This window comes from Gigantopelta aegis, chromosome 10, assembly GCF_016097555.1.
Source record: "Gigantopelta aegis isolate Gae_Host chromosome 10, Gae_host_genome, whole genome shotgun sequence".
Taxonomy (NCBI): Eukaryota; Metazoa; Mollusca; class Gastropoda; order Neomphalida; family Peltospiridae; genus Gigantopelta; species Gigantopelta aegis.
In genome coordinates, this window is record NC_054708.1 from 67,994,035 (window position 1) to 68,006,170 (window position 12,136).

Genomic DNA, 12,136 nt, shown 5'->3' on the forward strand with positions numbered 1-12,136 from the left:
GATATAAAATACAGACACCACAGAGTGATGCATAGTGAACTAAGATCACTTATATGTGGACGTGTTAATAGTGATGACCATATTTATTACCAAGAGATAAGGCAGATATTTTTACACAGTTCTAACATTTCATGGCTAATAATTTTAACAAACTGAGATTACAAGTAATTGACTATGCTTAGAGAAGCGCATAATGGTAAGGGACTTTATTCATCAGAACGAAATAAAGCTACACACCATTAATGACGACTGTTCTAACTTTAATGTGTTCTCTCCATCAGAAGTCTCGCGTAACTTTATTTTCCAAATCCTCCTAGCAAACGGAAACAGTAACCGAGGATCCAGTAGTGTCACGTCATACTTTCCTGTAAAGAAACGAGCACAGTTGATAAACTATTACTTAAATCCATATATGTGCATGGAAGTCTATAGAACCGTTACAATTCGTGACAGTACGACTCGGCAATTACAGACGTCTATAGAATCATTTCATTTCGTGACAGTGAAATTCCACAGTCATGGTAGTCTATAGAACTGTTACACCTCCTAGCAAACGGAAACAGTGACCGAGGATCCAGTAGTGTCACGTCATACTTTCCTGTAAAGAAACGAGCACAGTTGATAAACTATTACTTAAATCCATATATGTGCATGGAAGTCTATAGAACCGTTACAATTCGTGACAGTACGAGTCGACAATTACAGACGTCTATAGAATCATTACATTTCGTGACAGTGAAATTCCACAGTCATGGTAGTCTATAGAACTGTTACAATTCATGATAGTACGACTCGACAATTACGGACGTCTATAGAATCATTACATTTCGTGACAGTGAAATTCGTCAGTCATGGAAGTCTATAGAACTGTTACAATTCATGATAGTACGACTCGACAATTACGGACGTCTATAGAACCATTACATTTACTGACAGTGCAATTCGGCAGTCATGGACCTCGATAGAACCGTTACATATCGTCACAGTGCAGTTTAACAAACATGGAGCATCATTACAGTTCGTGAAAGTGCAATTTGATAGTCGTGGACGTCTATAGAACCATTGCTGTTCGTGACAGATCCACCATTTGACAATTACGGATATCAACAGAACCATTACAGTTCGTGACAGTATAATCCATCGATCATTGATTGTTCATTTTAATTGGTGATTCTGCAATTCAATACTTGTATTGTTTTTCAAATGCTACTTAGCATTACATATACTTTACTAACTAATGAACAACCATAGAAATGATTAAGCGTTTTAAAATATAGGCCTACTGCATGTTACCTGTGACCAGACTTAAAATACTTCCAATCGTCATGGAAATGACGACACCGCTGAGCCCATACCACAGGTAGGATACTTGGTAAATGAACAATGGTCCTTCTTCTGATGTAGGTGAGCTGAAAATGTAAATAACCGATTGAGATCGGTGATCTTCGTTCAGCATATATTACACACAGCACAGGCTGATGTTTCACTACGCCGGGGATGGGAGTGTTGACAATAGAGGGATAGATGAAGGGATAATACTATTTTAGCGCTTGCCAACTTATTACCAACCAAACAATGGATATATATTCATGGCACCTAGAAGCCACTCTTTAAATCAGAGTTATCTCATTCAGTGGTTCTAATAACGTTTGGAAAGGCAATGGATTTTGTCCACGTTTCGGACACCAAAAGGTAAGCCGGGTGCCCAACTTTATTTCTCGCTGACATACATATTCACTTTCTGTTTTGACCAAAAAGTAGTCTGCTGTGTATTTCCAATTTAATTTCCATTCTAAACTCAAAATAGTACTTATAAATGTTTTTAGTCGACGATTTACCACACCCAAGTCACCTAACTCTTTAAGTAGTTGAATTTAAGAAATGTAAGACAATTATTCAAGACACCCCAACCTTGACATTGCCAGTGATCTGGGGACAATAAATAATTTTAAAACTTTTTTTTTTTTAAATGAATTTGCTATTTTGCTATAAATTGTTTTCTATGGCTAACATAAAAGGTGAATAATAAATGAATGTTTATCGACCCCCAGCACAAAAATACATCGGTTGTTGGGTGTCAGACAAAGGCAAGTACAATGAATATGAATTAATGTTCAATGTCGAAATACAAAATAATAAGGATAAATTAGAATGTTAAGAGCCATCAAAAATAATCCCACAGTGAAACGAATAATTCAACATTGTGTCAATACAGAGACGGATCTAGGGGGGTGCAAGGGCCCGGGCCCCTTAAATTTTGGCACAGTTGTAATTTTCTTATATATTATTTTTTTTATTTTTTTACGACCCCACCCCCCAAACCTAACCCAAGGTTCCATTGGCATTCCGCCTCATGTCCTTGCCCCTCCCCCCGAATGGATTTTGAGGATCCGCCACTGCAATATGTGGTTTAACGTAAGACAAACTGAAAGAGAAAATATCCTACTTGAAAACATATCAAAGTTACCAGTATATATATATGTATATATATATATATATATATATGTATGTATGTATGTGTGTGTGTGTGTGTGTGTGTGTGTGTGTGTGTGTGTGTGTGTGTGTGTGTGTGTAGTTGATATGAAACCATCTAAATTAATGCCCAATAATCGCTCAAAATTCAGCAAAATGAAAACACAAATAAAAACAAGATTATGAAATATTAAGTATAATACTGACTTGCAGGACAAAAACACTGTTATTTATTAAGAAAAAACCGACATACATTATATATAATAATTAATATTGACAGAAATTTCATACCTTAAATTAGTATTAGGTGAAACTGTATTACTAGTAGACACACTGTACTCTTGACTTCCAGTAACATTAATCAGAACGGACGTATGATTAGCTGCGCATCCGTAGGTCGGTGCTGGTGGAAGTGGCACAGGTGGTGATCCATATATCTGTCCTCCAATGGCCATCCACATGTTAAATATGATCGCTGCCAAACAGCCATATAAGGCGCCCTAGAAATACAAGAATTCTGAGAGTATTGCTAAAGCAATACATGTCCTCTACCAGACCCAACACATTTCATATATCCTAAGTTTAAGGGTCATAACTCTGTAAAAATGGGTAAATCGCGGTGAAAGTCAATCTTGACCCTAACGGTACTTGATAAAGCTGAACACAAAATTTCAAGTTGTGCCGGTAGGGAACTAAAAACTACAATATGGATTATCTAAAACTGAGCAAATTTCCCGATTGTAAATGTTATTTTATGGACGACCCGTAGAAGATATAAATGGTGATATTTCCACAAGTAATATAGTGAGTGCTATCGTGGTTAAGACATCGGACATAAGGCTGGTAGGTACTGGGTTCGCAGCCCGGTACCGACTCCCACCCAGAGCGAGTTTTAACTATTCAGTAGGTAGGTACACCCTCTTCTTTCTCACTAACCACTAACCCACTATCCTGGACAGACAGCCCATATAGCTGAGGTGTGTGCCCAGGATAGCGTGCTTGAACCTTAATTTGTATATAGATTTAAATGATTAGTAATAAGCAATATATTGTATGATAATGACGACCATCTTGAAATATGCAGTTTGGCAATAGCTACATTTTCAAAATGTAACATTTTATTACTCGGTATTATGTCAGTTGTTATTTACCTATGACCACATCAAGATAAAAGACAGACAGAAAGAAAGAAAAAAATGTTTTATTTAACGACGCACTCAACACATTTTATTTACGGTTATATGGCGTCAGACATATGGTTAAGAAGCACAGAGATATTGAGAAAGGGCTACTCTTTTTTATTAGCAGAAGGGATCCTTTATATGCACCATCCCACAGACAGGGTAGTACATACCACGGCCTTTGATATACTGGCTGGAACGAGAAATAGCCCAATGGGCTCACCGACGGGGATCAATCCCAGACCGACGCGCATCAAGCGAGCGCTTTACCACTGGGCTACGTCCCGCCCCGATAAAAGACAGATGCATGTACCTATAATGAGAAACAGTTATATTCTGAAAGAATGTTGAAACGAATTAATGTTAAACACAAATACAATGACTACTCTTTACATTCGCCAGAACTAAAACTTACATGTTTATTCGCCCACGGGAAGATGGCTCCCAGAAGAAAAATGCCCAACACAGGTCCACCACACGCACCCATGACAGAGTTCGCCATCTTTTAATAGACGCATAAAAACACTTTATATTGACCCTCAACTGCAATATTATATTTCAGACACAATATTATATCTCCAAAATATAATTATTACTCCAATAATATGCTAGCAATAATTATGTTGTTGTTGAACGATATTGTTAACATATTTGATTTTTTCCTTTCTTGTATACGTGTCCTTACATTAAAAACGTTCATGTAAACAGATGTTCGTTTATTCATGTTAATTCGTCCAGTGATACACTATTTAAACCGTGCCGCTCTGTTAATTTTTAATACCATTTAAGTCACATCTTCACTGATAATAAACTGTCGGTGTAAGCGTGCTGCAGTTACCTTTACATGTGCGACGTATCCTTCCACCGTCTTTGTACAGTACAAAAGTGAAGATATTCTATAGGTAGTACTAAACCAAATAACTTCCGGCTGGGTCAAAGTTCGAGGTGCACCTTTTGATAGAGAAGTGAACACCACAAGTCCTGTGATTGGTTATAAATGTGAGTGTGTTGGTTGTAAAAAATAATAGTTTCATCTGGGTAAAGAAAATGTGCTACGCGTTATCTCAGAAACGAGCAGCTTGACCCCCATTTTTTTCTGATTCACTTTAAGTGTAAGGGGTGGTAGTATTTATATCCGTGGCGTTTATGTCGGTTGATACGTTGCAGGTAGGAGTTTTAGCCACATATGTTACTATTGTCGTCTATGGGATTTGATTTGGTAGTATACACCCTATAAGGCCCCGTATCCATAGACTGTTCCCTTGTAAACTTGTGACTTTGTGGCGTTGTGACCTCGAGACCTGGCCCCTGCGCGTGCTGTAACCTCACCGTGGTGCAGGGGTGTAACATTCTCTTTGAGAATGGCCAATACAGCACAAATTGAAGTTTAGAGTAAAATTCGGTGTCCGTAAAATTCTGTGATATTTGTATTTGTATTTTTGCACAGTTCTTTACACTGTTTTTGTTTAAACCTTGAATTTTTATATTGATGTTGATCATCACTTTATTTATTTGCATTACCATAGTTTGACACCCAATAGCCGATGTATTTTTCGTGCTGGGGTGTCGTTAAACATTCATTCATTCATTCATTCATTCGAGACCTGGCCTTGTATACTCTGTCTCCATAGCATGTTCCCTGTGGCTTGTGCACTACTGATTTATTCTACTTATCAACACGTGATTATCTTAAAAAACAAACGTTGAACAGAATGGAAATGAAGGAAATCACAAAAGCTTTTAATGCAAAAATTATTTTGTTTACAATTGTCATGGTAATCCTTATTGTTAGGGTCCCACAGCAGCTCATGTCCTGTCACCTCCTCAATAAATTCAGCTTCACTCATATTGAGAATAGCTTCACAAGACTATCAACACTAAAGTGGCTTGTACGCTCTTGTGGCGTATGAAAAAGAATGAACATTTTCATTCCCCATGTTCCCGGTCAGTAGGTCACACGTGACGTGCACAAGGCCACATGTTCCCCGGGTTCAACCTATGGAACGGCCAATAAGCAAAACAAAAGTTCATTATCTATATGGCGCGTCACAAGGTCACAAGCGAACACGGAACAAGGAAAACACCACACGGGAACAGTCTATGGATACGGGGCCTTAGGGGCAGGCAGACATGTTTGCTGGTTCTAATTCTGTCAATTATAATGTGTTCGGTGGCTTAGATGTGAACCCAATACAGCGTTATAGCTGTGAGTTGTGTATTAAAGGGACAATCTCGAGTTTGCTGCAATTGTTCAAATGATTTCGACCAACAAAGACTTGTAACGACTGTAATTACATATTAAATCCGGCCTCGGTGGCGTCGTGGTTAGGCCATCGGTCTACAGGCTGGTAGGTACTGAGTGAGTGCTCCGCAAGGCTCAATGGGTAGGTGTAAACCACTTGCACCGACCAGTGATCCATAACTGGTTCAACAAAGGCCATGGTTTGTGCTATCCTGCCTGCGCGAAGTGTAAATAAAAGATACCTTGCTGCCTGTCGTAAAAGAGTAGCCTATGTGGCGACAGCGGGTTTCCTCTAAAAAAAAACAAGTGTCAGAATGACCATATGTTCGACGTCCAATAGCCGATGATAAGATAAAAAATCAATGTGCTCTAGTGGCGTCATTAAATAAAACAAACTTTACTTTTTTACATATTAAATATAATTTTTCTAAATACATTATTAGTAGCTGTATGTTAAATGCGTATCTGATCGTGTTTGAACTAGGTCAAACTTCATTTTTTTTCCTAATAATTTTTTTTTTTTTGTATGTACGAAATTATTGGGACAGCAAGTCTTCAGAAGAAAGGGGCGAACTATGGTTTAAAGGTTGGTGGGCGGTTTGAGTGGGGGTGCTGTATGCAAATTAAGTTTCTTGTCCTCATGTCTTCGTTATGACCTTCTCCAGTCACACTTGGATTACCTGTGTAACAGGTCCGTGAAGTGACTTGGCTAAATAAGCCAACCCGATTGCTAGCATCCCGTAGAACAATACTGAAACAATAACAGGTGACAGAGTTAGTCGTGTACACTCGCGATCGGTTGTAAAATACTTAGCTAGAGTTAAATAGTCTTCATCAAATAAAATATGTGTAAAATATAATACATACTTCTATTTTTAATGAAATATCGAAATACATTTTAGTGACTAAATGTGTAAATCGATCGCCAGTAACATTGTTCTGAATTTTATAATAACAACTGAAGTAATTTGATTAACTGCAATAGCTGCGTGAAAGTTTAGATTTGCTTGAATGTCCAATTACTTCTTTAATTTATGACAACACATTCTCTCTCTCTCTCTCTCGCTCTCTCTCTCTCTCTCTCTCTCTCTCTCTCTCTCTCTCTCTCTCTCTCTCTCTCTCTCTCTCTCTCTCTCTATCTATATATATATATATATATATATATACAACATGTATATATATCTACATCTGTGTCTCTCTCACCGTCAGAACACTCAACATAGTAGTATCTATGATATATTGTAGCATCTCGCATTCAGAGTCTATACATTACACTAGTTTACAAATATTACCAAGTAATTTGGTTATGTGTGTAGCTGTACTCTCCTTGACTTTGAACTTCGCAAATGGGTAGCCAAGCAAATCTTCAGCTGTATTGGCTGCCAAAGCATTAATTCCAGAAGAAAATGTGCTAAGTAAAAAAACAGAAGGAACAAACAAAATACTGCATTGTGTGTCTCTTATCAAGATTTAGCAACATAATATTATATATCTGTACAGGGACAATTTTGTGTCCCTTAAGTTACGAAAATGGCCGACTAGGTTTTCCATGAAAACGTCAACAATCATTGGCCGTGACGTCAAAATGTTGACGTATTAATATACTTACTGGTGTCAGACCGATACTACGTACATTCCTCTGGATGTAGTTTAACTTCAGAAATGTACGAACGAAATCGCTGTTTGACATTTATAAGCATATTTATATTTAGTGTAGGCGATATAAATGTAAAATATCTGTGCATTGATCTAATACTATCTAATGACGAGGGTTAACTACTGTTCTGTTCTGTTATTTTCATTAATTTCTTCAAATGTTGAGTGGATATATCAACAGAGGTAAGTGTTTGATTCTTTGTTCGTTTGTTCGTTCGTTCGTTCAGCTATTTGTTTCTTCATAAGGACCGATGAAGTAGGAGGTGGTGTACGTAGGCATTGGCGTAGCCAGTGTTATATACTCTTAAAAAAAGTAGAGGAACTTGTTACGTTATGCGTTATAGTTATTATAACGCAAACAAGCAAGAAACAAGTTAGTCACTAACATGCGGTTTATTCTTCATCTAACTCACGGCGACAAGATCTCACGAGAGTTAATCTCGCAAACACTAACATCTCTTTATCGAGACTCAACATGTAACATGTAACTTTATATATCTAGACATCTCCCTTTTCGCATCTCTCCTGGGTAGGTTGGATAGGTTGAATGTTTACAGGAAGAATACATGGTTCTGGTACATATGGTTCTGGTGCATACTCTTCTCCCGTTTTTCTTAGATGTTTTCTGTTCCTTCTGTAGGTTCTACCATTTTCTGTTCGCACTTGGTATGACCTCACATCCACTTGACCTTCAACTTTAGCCAAAACCCATTTCCCTTTTTCTACTGGTTGTATCCTCACACTATCACTAGGTTTTAAACTTTCAAGCTCTTTTGTACTTCTGTTGTAGTACTTGACCTGCTTTTCTTTCCGATAATACAGTTTTTCTTTGACATCTTTGACTACTTCTGGTGTGAGCAGACGTCGAGCAGTAGGCAACAATGTTCTAGTTCTGCGAGAAAACATCCGTTGTGCTGGCGATGTGGTTACCAACTCTGTCGGAGTGTTGTAGTAGTCGAGTAGGCCAATGTATGGGTCGGTGTTAGCTCTGTGAGCTTTCTTGATGATAGACTGAGCTATTTTGACAGCACTCTCTGCCTTTCCATTTGATTGTGGATATCTTGGTGAACTTGTAACATGCATACATCCATACTCCTTTGCGAACTCACTGAATTCTTTTGAGTTGAACGGAGGTCCATTGTCTGTGAACATTTCTTCGGGAATACCATGCCTTGCAAACTGAGCCTTGATCTTTCCAATAACTTGTGATGCTTTCTTGTTTGCACTTAGTTTGTCAACTTCGAAAAAGTCTGAATAGTGATCAACAATGACTAGATAATCACAGCCTTCAGTTTCGAAAAGGTCCATGCTGACTTTTTGCCATGGTCGATCTGGTATCTCTTGACTGATGAGTGGTTCTTTTTGTTGTTTCACCGAGAATTCTCTGCAGACAGAGCATTTTGAAATACATTCTTCAATTTCTTTGTTCATCCTCGGCCAATAAACCACTTCTCTTGCCCGTCTAAGGCATCCTTGAATTCCTAGATGACTTCTGTGAATTCTTTCTTTGATTTTCCCTCTCATTGCTGTAGGGATTACAATACGGTCTCCTTTGTAGACAAGACCATCTTGTACAGTTAACTCATCCCGAACGTTGAAATAATCTTGAACTGATATTTGTATTTCTGCTTTTGTCTCTGGCCATCCTTGTACAATGATTTTCTTTAGTTGATTCATCACTGTATCAGTTTCAGATGCTTGTTGTATTTCCTCCAGAGTTTCTGGAGTCATCCTTACATCCTCCGACATATTTATCAGTTCAACATCTTTTTCAGTTACAGTCCGCACATCCACATGAAATACTTCACCATCATGTACCTCTTTTGTCAGATGTGGTATGTATGCTCTGCTCAAAGCATCTGCCATGAACATTGACGATCCCTTCTTATATACCAAGACAAATTCAAACTTTTGAAGTCTCAACAGCATTCTTTGTAGTCTCTTTGGTGCATTCAGTAGGCTCTTTTTGAAAATACTTTCCAGCGGCTTGTGGTCTGATTCCACAGTAAAAGATCTGCCAAACAAGTATGTTTCAAATTTTTCAACACCAAACACGATCGCTAGAAGTTCTTTTTCGATCTCTGTATAATTACATTCTGTTGTGTTCAGAGATCGTGAAGCATATGCAACAGGTTTTCCCTCCTGCATAAGACAAGCTCCAAGCCCATGCTGGCTTGCATCACATTGCAAAACTACTGGCTTATCATTGTCAAAGTATCCAAGGACAGGAGCCCTTGACAGAATATTTTTCACTTTGCTGAAAGCTTTCCCTTGTATAGTCTCATCCCAGTAAAACGCTACTTCTGCTTTCAGTAATTCCCGAATCGGAGCGGTGACTGTTGCTAGCTGTGGAGCAAACTTGGCAACGTAGTTCACCATCCCAATCAAGCGTTGCACTCCTTGTTTATCAGAAGTGGGTGGCATCTTAATGATTGCTTCAACTTTGGCTGGATCAGGTTTCAGACCTGATGCAGTTAGAGTATGTCCAACATATTTAACTTCAGTCTGTTTAAACTTCATTTTGTCTTTGTTGAGCCGAATACCTTTCTCTTGGCATCTCCTCAACAACAAAACTAGTTTACGATCATGATCAGCTTCATCCAGTGCATATAGTAGTATGTCATCAGTTACAACAGCCACTCCTTCTAATCCTTCTAGAGCTTCTTGCAGTCTCCTTTGAAATTCCTCAGGCGCTGGAGAAATTCCAAATGGCATCTGCTTCCACCTGTAACGACCAAATGGAGTTGAGAATGTAGTTAAGTAACTAGACTCTTCATCTAAGACAACATGCCAAAACCCATCTTTTGCATCAAGTACAGTGAACAACTTAGCCGTTGACAGTTCAGGAAGGATATCATCAATCGTGGGTAATGGATAGTGGTTTCTCTTCAAAGCTTTGTTTAAAGGTTTTGGGTCTATACAGAGACGTATGCCACTTTGTTTATTGCATACTACCATAGAAGACACCCAATCTGTAGGTACTGAGACAGGAGCCAAAACATTTTTCTTGACAAGTCTGTCAATATGTTTCTTGACCATTGTCTTTTTTGCCAAAGGCAGTTTCCTTGGTGGTATCTGTACTGGTACTACCGCTGGATCCACTTTTAGATGTAACTCTCCTTCCAGTTTACCATCTCTTGTGAACACATCAGTGAACTGTGTTTCAATGTCTTTTTTCCTGAGAGGAAGCATGGTCTCCACACCATGTACAGACTCAAAATTGTTTTGATTCACAGTTATTAGTTTCATTTTCTGCACGGTTCTCGACCCCAATACAGATCGACATTTCTCTTTTACAACTTGGAACTCTGCACTGTATTCTTTCTTAGTTTTAGGATTGAGAATCCTTAATCTGCATTTTCCTACTGGTTTGATCTGAGATTTGTTGAACATAATAAGTGTAGTGTTACTAGTTTCCAGCTTTTCTTCAGACAAACCTGAATATAATGCTTCAGATATTACGTTTACACTCGCTCCACTATCTATCTGAAAGTTCACTTTCTGTCCGTTTACTATCATGTCCGCAAAGATTCTAGTAGGATATGTTTCACCACCAACATTAACAGCAGCAACCTCAGCAATAGCATCCACGGACATAAGACTTCCCTCACTACTGTCATCAGAGTTGTCTTCTACTGTATATAGTTTCTCTTTAGATTTTTGTTTTCGATCACTCCTTGGTTTGAATCTCCTAGTAGGACATTTTAAAGCAAAGTGGTTTTCTTTCTTGCAGATATTACAGGTCTTTCCCCAAGCAGGACACTCCTCTTTCCTCTTGGGATGTCGTTTATCACAGTAATAACAGTTGATCAAAGTAACTCTCTTTTGACCAACCTGCAGACCAACAGTAGACTTTTTTGTTCTATGCTGAAAAGCTTGAACGTCTTCCGATTTTCCCTGAGCCATCTCTTGAAGATGCTGATTTGTGGATTCATATGCCCTAGCGGTATCTAGACATTGCTGAAGGTTCAGATTTCTCATCTGTAGTAGCCGTTTCCTCGTGTGGTTGTCACCAACGCCTACAACAATCCGATCTCTTATCAAAGAATCTCTCAACTGTTCATAGTTGCAGTTTTTTGACATCTTCATCAATGTAGTATAGTACGCATCTATAGATTCACCTTTCTCTTGGTCACGTTTATTGAAACAATACCTTTCGTAGATTTCATTTACTTCACCAAGACAGAATTGTTGCATTCTCTCTAACACAATGTTAATGTTAGTTCTATCATCTACATTAGGAAATTGCATCCCATTGTATACTTTCAGTGCTTCAGGGCCAAAACATGTTAGAAGTGTAGCTGTTCTTACTTGTGTGGGTTGTAGTTCAAGTCGCGAAGCAATTTCATAATTATCCCATACTTGTCTAAAATGCTCCCATTTTGTAGCAACGTTTCCACTCAACTCTAGTTTGCACGGGAACGGAACACTCTGAATGACTGTAAGCTGTACCTCTTGGTCACCCATTGTTATCACTTACTAGTAGCAGTGTAGTACAGAAAAATAATCCAGTATTTAACCCACCAAGTTTACTTATAAACACTTTCGGTTCACGTTTCCGATGGAAAAGATCGCTGTGATGCTC

General features: G+C 38.4%; 1 protein-coding gene across 2 annotated transcripts in view; it reads right to left on the bottom strand.

The window, feature by feature from the left end:
* The window catches only part of LOC121382911 (sodium-coupled monocarboxylate transporter 2-like), a 48,814-nt gene that overhangs the window by 695 nt on the left and 35,983 nt on the right, over nucleotides 1-12,136 (bottom strand). Inside the window, exons 10-15 of one of the 2 annotated variants that reach the window (XR_005959234.1) lie at nucleotides 7,188-7,306; nucleotides 6,576-6,646; nucleotides 4,069-4,155; nucleotides 2,764-2,972; nucleotides 1,294-1,409; nucleotides 238-598 (exon numbers count right to left, since the gene is read on the bottom strand). Coding sequence is in view for 1 of the 2 variants with exons in the window: in XM_041512592.1 (XP_041368526.1) it covers nucleotides 238-365; nucleotides 1,294-1,409; nucleotides 2,764-2,972; nucleotides 4,069-4,155; nucleotides 6,576-6,646; nucleotides 7,188-7,306 (730 nt within the window). In the remaining variant the exon portion in view is untranslated. The remainder of the gene's footprint in view (nucleotides 1-237; nucleotides 599-1,293; nucleotides 1,410-2,763; nucleotides 2,973-4,068; nucleotides 4,156-6,575; nucleotides 6,647-7,187; nucleotides 7,307-12,136) is intronic. The other variant, XM_041512592.1, reaches the window with a different exon arrangement.